Source organism: Brassica napus, chromosome A2 (genome assembly GCF_020379485.1).
Source record: "Brassica napus cultivar Da-Ae chromosome A2, Da-Ae, whole genome shotgun sequence".
Lineage (NCBI taxonomy): Eukaryota > Viridiplantae > Streptophyta > Magnoliopsida > Brassicales > Brassicaceae > Brassica > Brassica napus.
Genome location: NC_063435.1, coordinates 1691708 through 1710638, shown reverse-complemented (window position 1 = coordinate 1710638; position 18931 = coordinate 1691708). Strand labels below are relative to the sequence as shown.

The window sequence follows — 18931 nt, the reverse complement described above, 5'->3', positions numbered from 1 at the left end:
ATCCATTTAAATTATGTAAGCAATCGAAAATTTAAAATATATCTTAAATTCTAAAAATCCAAAACTTAAATAATATAAAAATTTATATTTAAATAATGCAAAAATAAATATTTAAAACTAAAATAAAAGAAAATTGGATTTATTTGGAAATTATGACAGAAAACATGTTTTTAAATATTTCCGGTGTTTTGAGTATTTTAGGGTATCCGAAATATTTGGTTCGAGTCGGGTTTGAATCTACTTCTTCCTATATTAAATTGTATATCTAATCACATATTGATCAATTTTGGTTTAACTTCAGTAATACTCTTCCGATCAGGTTCGATTCGGTTTTTTGGATCTTAATATTTTGTTCTGCTCTATCATTTATGATAAAAAAATTGTAAAAACAAAATTTGACCAAAGCAAGACATAGACAATGTATTACTTTGTTTCAGTTTTTAACTTTTTAAAATAAACTAAAACAAATGAAAGATATGTCAATGCTTATTTAAATAAAATTATATAAAAACTTAAAATATATAACTATAGATAGAAATTATAATTTATAATAAACTAAGTTTTGTAAAAAAAGATAATCCCGCTTTTTAAAAATGCGGATCAAAATTTAGTAATTTATTAAATCAGGAAAAATTACAGTGCGAAGATGTCTTCTTACTTTCCCCGCCAATTGCATCTCTCTCTCTCTCTCTCTCTCTCTCTCTCTCTATCTCCCCTAATTCTTTTTTTTTAATACAATCTAGGGCTCAAAATCTCTCTTATGACTGATAAAACTTCCTCCAAATCCCCTCAAAATCCACCGTTCATCCTCGCAACGTCCTCGAAATCTGATATCTACAAACCCTAATTTTCGAATCCACCTCGATCCGAAGATGAGCAATCCCAGCAGCTCCGGATTGGGTTCAACTTCGAGTTTGACTCAGTTCGGGATCGGTTTGGCTAATACGGCGCAGTCGGATGTTGCTTCTCACTTGCCGCTACCTTCCCTCCCCATATTCTGCGGCGCGGCTCAACCTGGCGAGCTCAAGCTCTTCGATGAGGTTGCCGAAGGTAGTGGCTACAGGTCGTTGAATCGCGCTGAGATTCTCTCGCAATCTAGGAGAATCGCGAAGATGCTTGAAGAAACTGACGTTTCTTACCTGTAAGTGAATTTATCTCGTCTTCATTCCTTCAGACTCGAAAATCGGAAACTAGTTAGAGCGATTCCTCGATTGGATTGGTGAAATCATGTGCGATTTGGCTGGGAATCTTAGATGTGAAAGTAATGATTCGTTGCTGATATTGTAAGTAGACTGTCTTGTGTGTTCGCATCTGGATTTAGAAGGTATTAGATCAGATAATTTATGAAAAGTAATTGTGACTGCAATGAATCATCTTGTTGTTTCGTTGGCCCTTGTTGCTTTGATGAATTGGATAAGTTTGCATCTACAGGTTTTGGCAATTTTTCTAGTGAAGCGAGCAGTAACATTTGGTTATGTGCGGGTTAAATTCACGGCTAAACTTGATTTAAGTATCTTTCCCTCAAATGTGGTAGAGTAGTTGTGTGGAGAAAATGTGCTTATTTTAGGTTTGTGGAGAATTTTGCCAAGGTAAAGTTCTTTTCATGATTGTAGTAGAGCTCACCAACTTATTTCTCTGTGATTTAATTTTGCAGGGATCTTAGGAACGAGGCTAGGGAGCTCAACTGTAACTCTGAGGAGCCTTTTCAGTTATATGACCAAGTTTTACGATGCAATCCTGGAGCATTTGAGTATGCTATCCCTGGTAAATGAAATCTTCTCATTTTTTTCCCTTTTTTGTCTGAACTGTAGGGTGTTACAGATTTTGAGAAAAAATATTGAAAATGTTTTGGGAAAGATACCTTTAGTGCTTGATGCTAGCAGTATCTTCCTTCCTTTTCCACCCCATTCAGCTGGCAGTGAACCTCTATGCTAGGCTTAACTTGTACTGAGCTTTAATAGTTGTTTGGTTGCTCTGGGAAAACTTGTTATTGCGCCAGTGTTTGATAGAATTAATATGTTCGTGTTTATTATTTGCTCTAACTTTCAAGTTTATCAGGTCCGACCTGTGATCCAGTCTGTACCAGTGAAGAGCCTCAACAGAGAACTTCCGAGCCAAGTGTTCCTGTCAAGATTCAACGACAGGCAGATCATCATTTAGCTAGGAGTATCCAGCCTGAACCTGTGAAAAGGGTATTACGATCAAAACATGTTGAAAATCATAGTTGGCATCCTGAACCTTTGATAAACCAGTCACAACGAGATGATATTGCAACTCATGACTCTCGACCTGAAACGATCACCATGAATGTAAGATCGTCATCACAATCTTCCTCTATAGTGGGTTTCTTCTGTGCCGTGGACATAACTGAATTAACTTGCAGGATTCTGCTTCCAAAAAGTCAACGGGCAAGAAGAAACGTAAAGATGGCGCTGGCCCTGGTGCGTCTTCACTTCAGCCAGATTCATCTGTGCTTCAAGGTCTGTCTGTCCCTTTTTCCTTGTTTTCTTTGCAGTTACCCCTACCAACTAAATAATAATAGTTTTCTAATGCTTGTTTAGAGTCCATCGTAAATAGCTTTTGTGAGATGCTGGAAGACTTCTGTGGCAAAGCTGAAGTCCCTGGTGATGATAGGAATGAAGCAGAGTGGTCGTCAGTGCCTGTTGATGAAATTCGTGTTCTTGTAACTGAATTGATGACTATAAGGTCAAAAATGCTTTTGCATATGGTACCTGTTGATATTCTATCGAGGTTATTGCACACTCTGGATTATCAGATACATAGGGCCGAAGGCTTGTCCATTAATAGTGAGCATGTGAGTAATTTTCTGTTCGGATCTCTCTATATGCGCCTCTCTTGCTTTACATGGGATCGATTTCATGTTGCGCTCGACGCATGGACTATTTTATCGAACAATTTAGCTTTCAATCAAAGGTGTTCTTTCTGTGTTTGAAGTATATTTTCTTGGACTTGCAAGAATGCATTAATGTCTAGCTCTTTTTCTATCTGTTAAGTTATCACGTTTAGTTTTATGAAAGTGGCAAATATGTATTTTTCTTTTTAGCTAACATTTCCTGGTGCAAAAACATTTCAGTCAGATTCAGATTCATTGGAGTTGGTTCTTGGTGCCCTTGAGTCGATCCATGTATCGCTTGCAGTGATGGCCAACAGTGATATGCCAAAGCAGCTCTACAAGGAAGAGGTGATTGCTTCTTAAGTGTTTTTTTTCGCGGGAATCTGTTTATCTTTATGCTTCTCTGGACACTGCTACGTTTCACCATTTTAAGTGACTCAATTTCTATTTCTGTATTCTTTTCAATCAGGTGATTGAGAGAATTCTGGAGTTTTCTAGGCATCAAATGATGGCTGTTATGTCTGCTTATGATCCATCATACCGCAGCGCAAGTAAACCCGCAGATAATGTTGCATTTGAAGGTTATTTTCCGAATTACTTTGGAAGTTGGATTTTCTGTGCTTATTCTGTTCGAATGCATGGCATGTCATTCACAATATCTGAAACTTTAGTATCATCCTGGTTTGTTAGCATAAAGATTGTCCATTGCGACTGCACAGGTTATTCTAATTACACAATCTTGACATAGAAGTATATGCCACATGCTTTTCTAGGGGATGATGATGATGATCTTGATCCTGACATGGGCTCAGCCAGTAAAAGGCGGCGCACAGGAAAAAGTGGCAAAGTGAAGAAGTCGGCAGTGAACAGGTTTACTGATTAATACCCCACCATTTTTTGTATATTAGTTGCACGCATGTTCACATCTGATATCTTTGTTTCGTAGGATCACTGGAACAGTGAATACCGCACTACAGAAACTTTGCACTATTCTTGGCTTACTCAAGGAGCTGTTGTTGGTAGAAAGGTTGTCTGACAGTTGCATTTTACAACTGTTGAAGACAAGTGTGACAACATTTATGGTGGAAAATATCCAACTTCTGCAGCTTAAAGCAATTAGCTTAATCGGTGGTGTAAGACTTTCCACGTACTCCACATCTTTGCTGTGTATTTTGTTTTAAAAGATCGGCGTCTTCACGTCAGGAATGGTCTTTGAATGTTGTTAAATGTCAACTTTATTGCAGATATATAATTCATATCCTCAACACCGAACATATGTGATAGATGAGTTATCTCAATTGCTCTGGAAGCTACCTTCCTCAAAACGAGTGTTGAGAGCCTACCATCTACCTGATGAAGAACAAAAGCAGATTCAAATGGTCACTGCTTTGCTCATTCAGTTGGTTCACAACAGCACAAGCCTTCCTGAAACCCTGAGACAGGCTTCCAGTGCAAACGCCATACTGGAGAATCCAGTTGATGTCGGCTACCTAACTAAATGTCATGAGGCGGCTACAGAAACATGTTGCCTTTTCTGGACTCGTGTCCTTGGACGACTTGCCAGTTTGAAGGCTCAGGATGCTTCTGAGATAAAAGTGATGACTGAGAACATTGTTAATGATCTACTGACTGCATTGAATCTTCCTGAATATCCATCAGTTTCTCTTATTCTTGAGGTAAATGTATTGTGTTACTTTGTTTGCTTTAGTTAGTCGGTGCATATTTCCACTCTGACAGGTAAACTCTTGCAGGTTCTCTGTGTCATACTGCTGCACAATGCAGGGTTGAAATCAAAAGATGTCTCTGCCCGGTCAATGGCCATTGACTTACTAGGTATAATTGCTACCAGGTTGAAACAAGATGCTGTCCTCTGCAGTGAAGACAGATTTTGGACATTACTAGAATCAGAAAGTGAAGGTAGAGTTGACCAAGTTGGCACAAAAGATTGCGCTCTTTGTTTAGGTAAAAGGGCTGGGAACTTATTGATCTGTCAAATTTGTCCAAGGCGGTTTCATGCTGGCTGTTTGGGTTTAAAGGAAGTAGACATTCCAAGTCGAAATTGGCACTGTCCGTTTTGCGTATGCAAGAGACAACTTCTTGTACTGCAGTCTTACTGTAAGACGGACACCAAGAGTGGTAAAGTTGAGTCAGAAGAAGATCCAAATATGATTACCCAGACAGAAGTTGTGCAACAGATGCTCCTGAATTATCTTCAGGATGCTGGATCTGCTGATGATGCGCATACTTTCATTTGCTGGTTTGTTCCTGACTCCTTTCACACTAATTTTGTAATATATGTGGGTTTTATATGGAAAGAACTTTGTGCAGGTTTCATCTGTGCCTTTCGTATAAAGATGTTCCAAAATCTCAGGAAAAATTCAAATATTACATTGCTAGATTGAAAGCAAAGTCAATAATCCGTAACTCTGGAGCAACTACGTCGTTCTTGACAAGAGATGCTATAAAGAAGATTACTTTAGCTCTTGGACGAAATAGTTCCTTTTCCAGAGGATTTGATAAGATTCTACACATGCTCCTGGTTAGTGAAAGGTTTTATATGCATTTTTCCTTTATTCGAGTTTCCGTCGTTTTCTAACTGTGTTTTTTTTCAGGCTAGTTTAAGAGAGAACTCTCCCATTATTAGGGCTAAAGCTATGCGAGCAGTAAGTGAGCAAAGTGTTATTACACATAATCATTACTGTTTGTGGGTAAAATCAGAATACAGATATGCTATTCTGGCGATGATAATACATTCTGGTATTGATCATAACAGGTTAGTACAATTGTTGAAGCTGATCCAGAGGTACTGTGCGATAAGCGTGTTCAGTTGGCTGTTGAAGGAAGGTTTTGTGATTCTGCTATATCTGTTAGAGAAGCAGCACTTGAACTTGTTGGTAGGCATATTGCCTCACATCCTGATGTTGGTTCAAAGGTAAATTTACCTTTCCCCATATCATTATTGACATTATCACATTCCCTACTCATGCTGTTTCTTCGCTGACCCAAGTAATTTATTTTTGCAGTATTTTGAGAAGGTCGCCGAGAGGATTAAAGATACTGGAGTGAGTGTTCGAAAACGAGCCATAAAGATCATACGTGACATGTGTACTTCAAATCCCAACTTCTCTGAATTTACAAGTGCATGTGCCGAGATATTATCTCGAATCAGTGATGATGAATCTAGCATCCAGGTAATCCTTGTACTTCAATTTGCATTGCTCTTTGATCTGTCTTGTGCTTATTATTTAGTGTGATATTATACTTAAATACGCGGTCTATATTCGATGTTTTGTCACTCGCAGGATCTTGTATGCAAAACTTTCTATGAATTTTGGTTTGAGGAACCTCCAGGGCATCATACTCAATTTACCAGTGATGCTAGCTCCATTCCAGTGGAAGTGGAAAAGAAAACTAAGCAAATGGTTGGGTTGTTAAGGACGACTCCAAATCACCAGCTTCTTGTAACAATTATTAAGCGTGCCCTGGCCCTTGATTTTTTCCCTCAAGCAACCAAAGCTGCTGGTATCAACCCAGTTGCCCTTGCATCAGTACGCAGGCGCTGTGAGCTGATGTGCAAGTGCTTACTGGAAAAAATATTGCAGGTCAACATTAATGCTTTATGTCTGTGCATTGATTGACTGGTCAAATACCAATATATACCATCCTTTGTTCTGTCAGGTAGAAGAAATGAGCCGTGAAGGAGAGGTTCAAGTGCTTCCTTATGTACTTCTTTTGCATGCTTTCTGTCTGGTGGATCCTGGGCTGTGTACACCGTCTTCAGACCCTACTAAGTTTGTTATCACCCTACAACCATATCTGAAGAGTCAGGTTATATATAGCTAATCTGCTCAAGATTCTCTTAAGTTTTGTAAAGGAATGATTCTGTTAGGAGCTATGCTTTTTTTTTTTTTTGAAAAATTGTGGTACTAATCCTGAGAAGAAATCATCTGAATGAGAGGTGTGTTCGCAATAGTATCTCAAACTTTTCACTGTTGCTAACCTCCATTCATCTTGTATTTGTTGCAGGTCGATAGTAGAATAGGAGCACAGTTACTAGAGAGTATTATATTCATAATCGATTCTGTCCTGCCCTTGATCCGCAAGCTGCCTATTAGTGTCACTGAAGACCTGGAGCAAGATCTAAAGCATATGATTGTTCGGCATTCATTTCTAACTGTTGTCCATGCTTGCGTTAGGTACCATATATATTACTCATTTAACATCATTCATTGCTCTATACAGCGTCTTAGCTTTCACATGCGTTCATTTTTATTTGGATGATCACTTGTCTTGATGGAAGATGCAGTCAAAAACATCACTCATTTTTTTATGAAACTGCCTTCTATTTGATTAGTGCAACTCTTCAAATTCTCAGGTGTCTCTGTTCTGTGAGTAAATTGATGGGAAAAGGTGTTAGCGTGGTCGAGCATCTTCTTCAGTTCTTTTTTAAGCGGTTGGAGTCCCAAGGGGCTGATAACAACCAGGTGGCTTTTCTTTGAAAAGATCATGCATCAGAAATTTTGTTATTGCTTATCGTTAATTAGATACAAAACTGACTGTCATTTTCCTCGTACTTATAAGATCATTATTCTCTACTGACACTGGTCTCCGTTGTGGTTTTACTGCTTACTGATAGTAATATTTAGTTTTCACATATATTTCACTTGAGAGTGAGTGTTGAACGAGTTCAGATATCTGTTATTCTTTACAAGATGCTTCTAGCGACAGATTATCCTTAAGCTAAATTTTTTACAATTTCTTGTCTATTTCAGATTGCTGGGCGGTCCCTTTTTTGTCTTGGGTTGCTTATTCGTCATGGTAACTCTCTTATTAGCACCTCCGGTAGTAGGAGTTTCAATCTCTCTGGTTGTCTCAATTTATTCAAACGACACCTCCGCATGGAAGATTTTGCTTTGAAAGTCAGGTCCCTGCAGGTATAGTACATACAGTGCTAGTCTGTTGCACATTCTCAGTATTTTATTTTGCTAGAATAATGGTGACCTGAAACTTCCTGCAGGCTTTAGGTTTCATTCTGATTGCACGGCCTGAATACATGTTGGAAGAAGACATTGGAAAGATAATCGAGAATACATTATCAGATGAAGCAAACGGACGTATGAAGGTAAACGTGGCCCATATATTTGCGTTTGTCTACATGTTTTGTTCTACGCTTGCATATGGTTACATCTTTTTTTGATGCTCATGATCCAGATGCAAGGATTACAGAACATGTATGATTACCTTATCGATGCGGAAAAACAATTGGGATCAGATAAATCTGTTGATATCACGGTTAACCCAGTTGAGCAAGGTGGACATACTGTACCCGTGGCCGCTGGTGCAGGTGACACCAACATTTGCGGAGGTATTGTGCAGTTGTATTGGGATAAGATATTAGGTAGATGCTTGGACTGTGATGATCAAATTCGCCAGATTGCTCTCAAGGTTTGCCTTTTTTACATTAGGTAATATTTGCTTCTCTCTCTTAGCTATTGTGTGAAGTAATGAGATATATATGTCCCGCAGATAGTGGAAGTCGTGCTACGTCAAGGTCTTGTTCATCCTATTACATGTGTTCCTTATTTGATTGCCCTCGAGACAGATCCGCTCGAGGCCAACCAAAAGCTGGCCCATCATTTACTAATGAATATGCATGAGAAGTAATCCTCTGACTAGATATTACAATTTTTTACATTTTTCGTTCATCAAGTGTTGGCGCACTAACAGCTCTAGACATTTCCATCAGGTATCCGGCTTTTTTCGAAAGCCGTCTCGGTGACGGACTTCAAATGTCGTTTATCTTCATGCAATCCATCAGCCAGGTCTATTCAGAATCAAATCAAAATCCTCAGCAGAAGGGTTCGGGGAAGAATGATCATACTAGTAGCTCTCTCACACAAGCTAGACTTGGAGTCTCTAGGATCTACAAGCTTATCCGTGGCAACAGGATTTCTCGAAACAAATTTATGACTTCTATCGTTCGCAAGTTTGATAATCCAACCTGGAGCGGCTCAGTTATATCCTTCCTGATGTAAGTATACGCTGCTATGAAAAACTTCACCGTCTCTCTGTGGTAAATAAACACTAAAATTGTCCGTCTCTCTATACAGGTATTGCACTGAAACCCTTGCGTTACTTCCATTCACAACACCTGATGAGCCGCTCTATCTCGTGTATTCCATAAACCGAGTTATACAAGTCCGAGCTGGTGCAATCGAGTCAAATTTGAAGGCTCTGTTACATAAAGATTCCGCAAAGACTCAGCATGGAAATGGAACGTACCAACAAGATTCGACTCCTGCAAATATTCACATGATGGATCTGAACACAAGAATTCAAGAAGAACATACGCATTGGAATTCCTATGGCCATTCGACGCCAATCGATCTTAATGGAGTAGTGTACCAAGATCCCAGGGATCAGTTTACTTCATATCAAACCCATTACGGCGAGGCAAATGTGCAAAAGATGACCTCATCTGATCCTCCTGAATTATCCACCGATGATTTGCAGAAAATTAAGGTAGCCTTCATATCTCTTTCGCTATTGATGCTTAGAAAATTCGGGTTCTTTTTGTTTGAATTTTACATATGGGCGTTTTGTGTTCTAATGCAAGTCTTTCTTTTGGTGCACTTTCAGGTTGATTGCTTATCAGCTATCGCTTTACAACTACTTTTAAAGCTCAAGAGATACTTAAAAGTCACGTACAGCTTAAATGATGAACGATGCCAAGTACGATTCTTGTCTTTCCACTACTCCTTTTTAGATTTATGTCTCTTTTCTTCTTTAACTTATTCAACGAAAACATGATTGTGTTTGGAAAATATATATCTCAGGCCTATTCTCCAACGGAACCATTGAAGCCTGGAGATCCTCTGTCCAGACAAAATGTTGCCCTTGACCTCAGCGATACTCGCACTGACTTACCTTCAACCTATCAAGACTTGGTTCTGAGATATCAGGTTAAAAATCCTAATAAATTTTTATATTCATGTCTAAAATCTATATCCATAAATAACCATATCCGTTAATATGTTCTCTCTTTGCAGGAGTTTAAGAACGCGATGAGAGAAGATACACTTGACTACGTCATTTACTCATCAAACGTCAAGAGAAAACGCCCAACGCCAAGAAAAAGCTCAAGATCTGCAAAAAAAGCAGTGGCCTACAATGAGGATGATGATGACGAGGATGATGATGATGACAGAGGTTGGAATGGAGGAGGGGGAGGAAGGGGTATGACTGCTCGGAGACTAAATTACAGCACCAGAAATAGCAACAGAAGGTAAAAGTCAGATGGCACTTTTGCTCATGTCATCGATTACTTTGTACATAAAGCAGCAAACAAAAAGAAAATTCAAAACCGCTGTTTTTTTAGGATATCTTAACCAATGTACAGTATGGTTTAGGAAGACCACGAACGAATTGGAACCGTTATATATAACCTTTTGTTAGAATGAAAAGAAGAAAAAAAATCTAAGTAGAGAAGAAGACCAGAATTGGGGAGTAATGGATGTTTTGATCTTTGGTTGGTATTCGTTCACTTGTTGCTATTGTTTTGTTCACACACTGGTCTTTTTTTTATTCCTCACAATTTAAAGGATGCCCATATATTGTTTTCAAATTTCATTGTTTGTTATTGTTTGAGAACCTATTGAGATACTTCTACTACGAATTGAGGTGTTACAAACTTACAATATCTGTTGGTGGAGTTTTTGAGATGTGAAGTTGGTGAAGAAAGTATAACATGGTTTTTTGTGAGAAAAGGTTAAAACGTAGACCATGTTTGTAACTAATCGACCTGCAACCATTTTTCATCATTTTGCGACTTTATTGCAACAATCAATCTGAGCTTGCAAAAATTAAAAGGGTTAATCGCTTAGTGATCTGAATTAACGACTTGTAGTTAATTAATAACCACTCGCACATAAATTGTGACTTGTGATAGCAGTTGCAAGGTCCCAGTGACTGTCAATTGAACAGGGTCGAGATAGTTTTATAAGAAAAAGCATTTACAACCAGGAGTTACACTGATGTATTACACTGATGTAATCAATGTAGCTAGTAAGGATTGGTGAATGTTTATATAAGCGTACACAAATGAATATTTTTGGAGACTTTATTTTTAAAAACATACATATTGTGACAGTTCTAAAGAAAGAACCAAAACCAACGCAAGTGTAACCAAAAACTAGAGAAATTGATAATTGAAATCGCTCAGGTAAGAGCCAGTTTCACTGCAAGAAGATGAACTGCAGCATCTGATCTTCTTGTGTTGCGGTATGTGAAACTTGGGATCTCTTGGCGCAGTTGGATGTTTGTTCGACCTGTTTAATGGTAAAATAAGGAAAACATCAATAAGCAAAACTCTGTGTCAGCTTATTGCAGACAAGAACTATCTCTTCCTGTGATGTATATATGCAAGAAGGGAATTTGAAGAGAACAGAAGTCTCTTTTACCTTCTTGGAATGAATGGTCGATCAAAGTATGGCATTGGTTGCGCCTTTGGAACCAATTCTTTCCTCAACCTTCTTATTTCTTCTTCCTCCGCCAGCTGAAAAAAAAAAAAAAGGATTATCGAAATCATACTCAAGCAAGACACTCTTCTTATATTGGATATAGCCACATCAGTCCCAATAAAACTTTACCTTCTGTTCTCTCTCTCTTTCCATTTTGTATTGCTCCATGAAACTCATCTTTACTGCAATCTACAACAGCATGGAGAAGTTTATTGAAATGATGCAACACTACTATGGACAAGACTATCAATGATTTGACACTATCAACTACGTACTGAAGCTATATCATTTGAGCGTTAGTTACATTTAAGGTATCTTGGAAAAATTTGAGGGAACAACTCTCTATGGTGCTGAGTTCAAACTCCACAAAATGTAGATTTAATCAATGCATTAGGTTTACCTGCTGATCAAATTCTGCGCGTTCTACTGCCCGGACATCTGAGTGGAGCGTCAAGTCAACTGGTATTGTAATATCTTTCACATGAGGCTTAACCAGACACTGCAACAGCAAACAACAACATTAGAATGCTGCTTCATCAAGATATCACCTGCTTTCACTTCGCACTTAAGCTCGCCTATCTCTTCATCAAGACATTGTACAATCATATTCAACTACACAATTCTAAATTTGGATTCTCTGGGAGGTAAGATCCATAAGAAAGACAGTTATAGTTTGGCCTCTTAAACACTGCAAAATACCATGTTACTGGCTCTCACTAGAGCTTGCAAGATCTTACCTCAGGTTCATCAGTTGTCCATGGAAGACCTTGAGCAATGGGGATTCTCATCTTTTCTTCCACCATTGTTATCTCTTGGAGCTTCTTGGCAAACTCTTCCTCTTTCACCTTACCTCTTTGCTGCAGATAAACAAAACAGTCAAAGACTCAGTTTCTACCATAAATCCAGAAACTTGCAATATTTATAAATCTAAGAAGCTCATACCTCAGTTCTAAGTTTGAAAGGCTTCAATGAAGTGACCTTAACCTGCTTCTTCTTCGATTTTCTGCTTCCCATCGTAGTCGTTGAGTCCAAGCTCTACCACACACAAAAAAACATCAAATGTATGTCAATTCTCACAATCCCTAAGCTTTATTGGCATATATACTATGCAAGACACATACATTTCTTCTGCTTCTCCTCCCAGCATTTGACATCCCACTCAAAACACTGAAACATCACTCAGATCAAACAAGTCAGAACGTGGCAATATTATAAAACTAACAGAGACTAAGCCACCAACGAGCTAACCTCTTGTGGCTACTGTCCCAGGACGACGAGACCGAGGCCTTGGGGTCTAACCCAAGATTCTTAGCCGTCAAGACCAATTCATTTGGACAAAACGCAGAACTCCATGTGTTGTGTGTCTCTTTCTCTCCCTCCCACAACTTAGATTGCTCTCTCACATCCCCAACGGTTTGCTCCTCTTCGTCCTTTTTGGTACTGAAGCAAGTGAGTTTCTCAAATGCTTCAACAAGATTCATCACTTTACCAGATTCAGGCACGCTCCTCCTCGACTCCTCCACCACTTTACCCCTCGTCCTCTTCAAAGCGCCTATCACCTCCGGCTCCAAGGACTCTCCTCCACCTTCTCCCTCTTCAAGATCACATCCTTCCTCCTTCTCCTTCTCCTCGGACTCGCTTCGTTTCTTGAGAAACTCCTCCTGAGAAGCACGCAGCGTCTCGTACGCGACGCAAACGCACTTCATGTTCCCTCTCTTCCTCTCTCCGCATCTACAATCGATCTCACGAACAGTACTAGTCTCCGCGGCTGGCGACGACGGATCCTTCTTCCCTTTCCTCGAGTTCTTCTTCGCCACCACCACGAACCTCCTCTCCCTGATCCGATTCCTCGGCGAGAAAACCGCCTGGCTAGGTTTCGGATTCGGATTCGGATTCGGACTCTGAGTCTTCTTAGGCGCCGATCTCTTCACGATCGGCGATGATGATGACGATTTCGTGAGGGGGGACTTAGCGTGAGAGACGTTAGGGTTGGCGTTCTCCAGATGAGACGACTTGATCCGATCCTTAACCGGAGTCCCCGGTTTAACATTCTTCGAAATTAACGATTCCATGGGAGATGATAAGTACAGATCTGGAATCGAATAGAAGATGATTCGTTATTGAGTTTTGTGTTTGTAATGGAGTGTGTAGAAGAAGACGAAAGATAGATAGATCGGGGGAAAATAATGTGACCGTTGCGGCGCTCTTTTGGACGCTCTTGATAACGGCTAGTCTTCTTCTCTTGTTGCTGTTTTTTAAAATAAGTTTATAGAAATAAATTATTTATTTCTATAATCTATAATCTTGTCCGTTGAATAATAATGATGAGTTTTAATGCCACGTCATTTCAAATTTTCCAGCAAATAGTTTTACTCCATGTAATATTAGCCGTCGGATCAAACTTTTGGTCAGATGCATTGGTGTAAATGCCAGTGGATGTAGCAGAAGAAAAATAATTATTAGATGATGCATACAGTTGGTGTAAGGTTAAAATCATGTGTGTTTGCGGTTTAATGGTCCGGTTTTGGGAGTGGCTGCAGTCTATCATATGGTAAGCCAAGGTGCGTGGAGCAAAGAGTAGACTGGTGTAAGAAGTTTTTTTTTGTAACAACCATCGTGTGTTATCACTGTTTGTCTAGTCTGGGCTTGGGCTTCGATCTAAGTGATTTACATGGTGAAACATAACAGATGATTGATTTTTGATTCGCTCCTGATACTAATCGGAAAATATTTCAAATTTGAGTCATGCAATGTGGTACGTTTTTGGATTAGTCTGTACTATTAAGTGTATTTTTTTCCGAGACTGACTGGATCAGTCGATAAGACTTATCAAAAAAAAAACTAACCATTGTGTGGGAATGTTTCACTTCGTTGGATCACAGCTAGAGGTGTTGCGCCTAAAGAGCATGCATATAATGATTTTATTTTTGTCTAATATTTTTACTAAGTTCTGTAAATATACACCAACGAAAATTTGGTTTAATGAATATAAGTATTTTCTTCATTGAATATAAGTTCAATAGGTTAATTTTTTTTATTTTTGTTAGAAAAAGAATACGGAACAAAAATTTAAAATAGCTTGAGATTCACCTTAGATTAATGTACGGACTTTTGCATATAATTCTTTATGGTCATTCAAAAATATATATGTATACACCGGAAAATATTGACAAAAAATATATATACGCTCGAAAAATAATCATATATATTATATGAAAAAAAATATACATACGCTCGAAAAACAATGTGAAAAATATATTGATCTTTATTATGTAAATTATCATAAATAAATTTTTGATTTAAATAATATGAAATATTTTTTTTATGTATATATGCTTTAACTTTGTTTTAACGATACGACAATATTATACGAAACAAAAATATATATCAATTGTAAAATATGTATGGTCGAATAAAAAAATATTGTAAAATATGTGAAGAATAAAGATGACACGTAATTAAGTAGTATATTACCGTATTTAACAACTATATTTTAACTGGAGTATATATTGCTGAAAGTGAAAAGTGACCCTATAACCGCATTCGAATTCAAAGATAAACTATATAGTAATATAATATATAAATTATGATTTTGGGGGTATATAGTCATCCAGTTTAAGTAACATGGCAAACCAAATCGAGTTGTATTCGAATCATCTTTTTGGGTGGTCAACGTATACAAACCATGTTATATATTCGCATTTTTCCAAAAGATTTGGTTTCAGTATTGATTAATTTAAAATTATATATTTTCAACCACACTCTTCTTGTTTATTTTATTTATAAAACTATTCATTTATAGCTTGAGATGCACTTCAGAAAGTGTGACTGAGTTTTTAAGCAAAGTGCAATTAGTCTTCTATTTCAAGTTTGTCCTGCAGACTCCACCGCACAATCTCTTAACTACTGTTACAAATTGGTTTTAATAATAATAGATTAAGATGTACATTATTGAAACTAAACACCAACCTTTGGGAAGTATATTCTAGACTGAAAACTGGGCAGTGACGCACATTAAAGTATTGAAAACCAATGATGTATTATGGAATTTTAAGTTACTCAAAATATGTTTTCATAACACTTCATTAACATTTCTTTTACTAACAACATATTAACAAACTTCGTTATATAGTTTTTGTCTTCATCTTCATATTTCTCAAATTAAAATAACAACATTAGTTTGTAATATATACATATATACACGATGTAATAGTGTAATACTATAAAAAAAAGGTGTAATACTATTACTTTGAAAGAAATATATTAATTGGCCAAAGAAAAAAATATAGAAAATATAAGGGGATCATTAAATGTAAGTGTAAACTGAGAGCAATATACATATACTACTATTTTCTCTAAAAATAACAATATGCATATACCACTTTTTTTGAATAAATCTTTACACCAAATTTGATGTATATATCTGATTTTACAAATATATCGGGTCGTGTTTCAAAAGTAAAACATCAAAGTAATAGGAAGTTATTCAGCATTCTATATATATTGTGGAGATTAGGCAAGCAGTCATACATTTTTCAATTTGTTTCCATAATTTCTGAATATAAAATATACTTTGGATTAAGTATTTGCATTTATGTTGGTCCAAACACTAAATTTATAGGAAAAAAGGTTAGGCAGAACGATAAATGATTTATTTTGTTTCTTACATATATCAAATATCTATCTCTAAAATAGGTAACCAAATCCAGCAATAAGAAAAAAAAAGTAGATGCATATTTATTTAACTAACTGAACACATAACACGACAATTGTTTTGTTGACTTATACGACACAGTCTATTGAAGCTGGTCCAAATTCAATCCTTCGAGGTATGGTAAAAACTAAAATGTTTTAACGTGAGTTAATTAAAACCTGCCAAACATTGTGAGGCCCATCGTTTTTCGCATTTAATGTTTTTTCTTTAACTGAAAGTTTAATAATTAAACCGGAGTTTAGCTTTGACGGTTTCAAGGGGGTGATCGCATCACCTATATAAACTCCGCTACACACCCGCTCTTCTTCCTCCATCGTCATCTCATTTAGCGTTCCCCCACCAATCTCAGCTCCATCTTCTTCGTTAGTGTGTAGACACCAGAGGCTTGCACAAAGGTATGAATCAATTGTATCTTCTCCCTCTCTGTTTTCGAGATCCAATCTCGTTTCGATTTTGATCTAATTAGCTGCTTTTTTCACATCTATTTGGTTTTGAATCTTCTTAGTTTCTGTTGAGTGTTGAGAATTTTGTGCATTCACGTTCGATCCGTGTCGGTGATCCGCAGAAAATTCACGTAATTTCATTTCTCATTTCTCATTTTACGTTTTTTTTTCACCATGTACTTTTGCATGTATCAGATCTGATATTTTGATTTGAATTTGTATTTTTTTTCCATTGAATTTAGCTTTGAAGCTGCTCATTGTTAATCATTATCACGAATATGGGTTGATATGAATTGGTGGTAGCTGCACATAATATTCTGTTAATGTTTAGTGTTTTACGTAAATGCATTCTATGGACATCTTCTAATTCTTACCGAACCTGATCTGATTTAAAAAAAAAACAAAAAAATAACTGTCAAAGTTTAGTTCTTTATTTATGTTTTCTTTTGCTCCAGTGTTCTTTTTAGTTGTTATAATCGAATATTTAAGAACTTGTGTGCTGTTCATACTGAACTTCATCTCTTAATATTGGTGATTTATTTATGGCATTGATTACTTATGGATCTAACCTTTTTTCTTTGAGGTAAATTCAGATTTTACAAGCAAAAAAAAAAATGGTGAAGATATGCTGCATTGGAGCTGGATACGTCGGTGGTCCAACCATGGCCGTCATTGCACTAAAATGCCCATCCGTTGAAGTAGCTGTCGTCGACATCTCCGTCCCAAGAATCACCGCCTGGAACAGCGACCAGCTCCCCATCTACGAGCCCGGTCTCGACGACGTCGTCAAACAGTGCCGCGGAAAAAACCTCTTCTTCAGCACCGACGTTGAGAAACACGTCAGAGAGGCCGACATTGTCTTCGTCTCCGTCAACACCCCCACCAAGACCCGCGGCCTTGGAGCAGGCAAGGCCGCGGACTTGACTTACTGGGAGAGCGCGGCGCGCATGATCGCTGACGTCTCGGTTTCCGACAAGATCGTGGTCGAGAAATCGACCGTCCCTGTCAAAACTGCTGAGGCCATCGAGAAGATCCTCACCCACAACAGCAAAGGGATCAAGTTCCAGATCCTCTCCAACCCCGAGTTCCTCGCCGAAGGAACCGCCATCGAGGACCTTTTCAAACCGGACCGTGTGCTCATCGGCGGCCGCGAAACCCCAGAAGGGTTCGCGGCCGTGAAAGCCTTGAAAGACATTTATTCCCAGTGGGTACCCGAGGAGAGGATCCTCACCACCAATCTCTGGTCCGCAGAGCTTTCGAAGCTCGCGGCTAACGCCTTCTTAGCTCAGAGGATCTCGTCGGTCAACGCGATGTCAGCTCTATGCGAAGCGACGGGCGCCAACGTCACTGAGGTGTCCTACGCCGTCGGTAAAGACTCTAGAATCGGTCCCAAGTTCTTGAACTCGAGCGTCGGCTTCGGCGGGTCATGTTTCCAGAAGGACATCCTCAACTTAGTCTACATCTGTGAATGCAACGGCTTACCAGAAGTGGCCGAGTACTGGAAACAAGTCATCAAGATCAACGACTACCAGAAAACAAGATTCGTCAACCGAATCGTCTCCTCGATGTTCAACACAGTCTCCAACAAAAAGATCGCGGTTCTCGGTTTCGCCTTCAAGAAAGACACTGGAGACACTAGAGAGACACCAGCCATCGATGTCTGCAAAGGCCTTATAGGTGACAAGGCTCGTATCAGCATCTACGACCCGCAGGTCACCGAGGAGCAGATCCAGAGAGACTTGACCATGAACAAATTCGACTGGGACCACCCGCTTCACCTCCAGCCAATGAGCCCCACTACTGTGAAGCAAGTCTCGGTGGCTTGGGACGCCTACGCCGCGACCAAGGACGCTCACGGGATCTGTATCTTGACGGAGTGGGATGAGTTCAAGAAGCTGGATTACGAGAAGATCTTTGAGAATATGCAGAAGCCGGCGTTTGTGTTTGACGGGAGGAACGTGGTGGATGCTGAGAAGCTGAGGAAGATTGGGTTTATTGTTTACTCTATTGGTAAGCCGTTGGACCAGTGGCTCAAGGACATGCCTGCTCTTGCCTAAACGGTTAAACCAAACAAACCTCTTCCTTTAGCTTTTTAATTTCATGTTTTTTTCTCGAATTATCATATACTTTTGTTCCTTTTTACCCTGCTTTGATCAATAATTGTCGCTTTTATGAAAGTCCAACAGAGATGTTTAGGTTTGGTTTTTGTTGGTAATTATGTATCTTTGGGTTATCATATATTGTAAGCTCTTTTCAAGTATCATTTTCTTAATATAAAAGTTTTCTCTAGTTGTTTGACCAAAAAAATAAAATAAAGTTTTCTCCAGTTTGATTCTTTTGTCTAAGAGTAGTCCCAAGTTTGTAGTAGACGGAGTGAAACTTGCTGGTGAAGCAATGGATG

General features: G+C 38.4%; 3 protein-coding genes across 6 annotated transcripts; 2 read left to right on the top strand and 1 right to left on the bottom strand.

Annotated features, from left to right (window-relative positions):
* Positions 1-702: 702 nt before the first annotated feature.
* LOC106367177 (sister chromatid cohesion protein SCC2) lies at positions 703-10483 on the top strand. 2 transcript variants are annotated; one of them, XM_048748587.1, is made up of 28 exons: positions 703-1141; positions 1655-1764; positions 2041-2309; positions 2384-2480; positions 2562-2815; positions 3095-3202; positions 3324-3435; positions 3628-3724; positions 3801-3987; positions 4099-4530; positions 4606-5111; positions 5183-5393; positions 5467-5517; positions 5628-5786; positions 5878-6045; positions 6157-6456; positions 6533-6682; positions 6881-7050; positions 7230-7338; positions 7627-7788; positions 7872-7976; positions 8066-8299; positions 8381-8514; positions 8601-8885; positions 8965-9376; positions 9494-9586; positions 9691-9816; positions 9904-10483. In XM_048748587.1, exons 1-28 carry the CDS (start codon positions 873-875, stop codon positions 10141-10143), a joined length of 5550 nt encoding a protein of 1849 aa, XP_048604544.1. In that variant the 5' UTR covers positions 703-872; the 3' UTR covers positions 10144-10483. The 2 variants fall into 2 exon arrangements, with proteins under 2 accessions (XP_048604544.1, XP_013662347.1); XM_013806893.3 differs by having other exon boundaries at positions 704-1141; positions 2059-2309.
* Positions 10484-10819: 336 nt separating this feature from the next.
* BNAA02G02650D lies at positions 10820-13610 on the bottom strand. Its single transcript, XM_013806894.3, has 8 exons — positions 12622-13610; positions 12495-12540; positions 12316-12408; positions 12111-12230; positions 11774-11872; positions 11503-11562; positions 11314-11408; positions 10820-11181 (listed from the first exon to the last, which is right to left on the bottom strand). The coding sequence occupies exons 1-8, from the start codon at positions 13443-13445 to the stop codon at positions 11046-11048; spliced, it is 1473 nt and encodes a 490-aa protein (XP_013662348.1). The 5' UTR covers positions 13446-13610; the 3' UTR covers positions 10820-11045.
* A 2683-nt stretch (positions 13611-16293) lies between these two features.
* LOC106367179 (UDP-glucose 6-dehydrogenase 3-like) lies at positions 16294-18819 on the top strand. Of its 3 annotated transcripts, XM_013806896.3 has the most exons (3): positions 16310-16482; positions 16593-16661; positions 17124-18819. In XM_013806896.3, the coding sequence occupies exon 3, from the start codon at positions 17145-17147 to the stop codon at positions 18585-18587; it is 1443 nt and encodes a 480-aa protein (XP_013662350.1). In that variant the 5' UTR covers positions 16310-16482; positions 16593-16661; positions 17124-17144; the 3' UTR covers positions 18588-18819. The 3 variants fall into 3 exon arrangements, with proteins under 3 accessions (XP_013662349.1, XP_013662350.1, XP_013662351.1); XM_013806895.3 differs by lacking the exon at positions 16593-16661 and having other exon boundaries at positions 16294-16482; XM_013806897.3 differs by lacking the exon at positions 16593-16661 and having other exon boundaries at positions 16315-16482; positions 17114-18819.
* Positions 18820-18931: the final 112 nt, after the last annotated feature.

Bases quoted from the DNA above. Each gene is read 5' to 3' on its own strand.
- LOC106367179 (XM_013806895.3), top strand. From the start codon at position 17,145: ATGGTGAAGATATGCTGCATTGGAGCTGGATACGTCGGTGGTCCAACC.
- LOC106367177 (XM_048748587.1), top strand. From the start codon at position 873: ATGAGCAATCCCAGCAGCTCCGGATTGGGTTCAACTTCGAGTTTGACT. The intron at 8,515-8,600 runs GTAATCCTCTGA...CATTTCCATCAG, and splicing joins CTAATGAATATGCATGAGAA to GTATCCGGCTTTTTTCGAAA. The intron at 8,886-8,964 runs GTAAGTATACGC...CTCTCTATACAG, and splicing joins TCAGTTATATCCTTCCTGAT to GTATTGCACTGAAACCCTTG.
- BNAA02G02650D (XM_013806894.3), bottom strand. From the start codon at position 13,445: ATGGAATCGTTAATTTCGAAGAATGTTAAACCGGGGACTCCGGTTAAG. The intron at 11,873-12,110 runs GTAAGATCTTGC...TTGCTGTTGCAG, and splicing joins GGACAACTGATGAACCTGAG to TGTCTGGTTAAGCCTCATGT. The intron at 11,409-11,502 runs GTAAAGTTTTAT...TTTTTTTTTCAG, and splicing joins AAAGAGAGAGAGAACAGAAG to CTGGCGGAGGAAGAAGAAAT.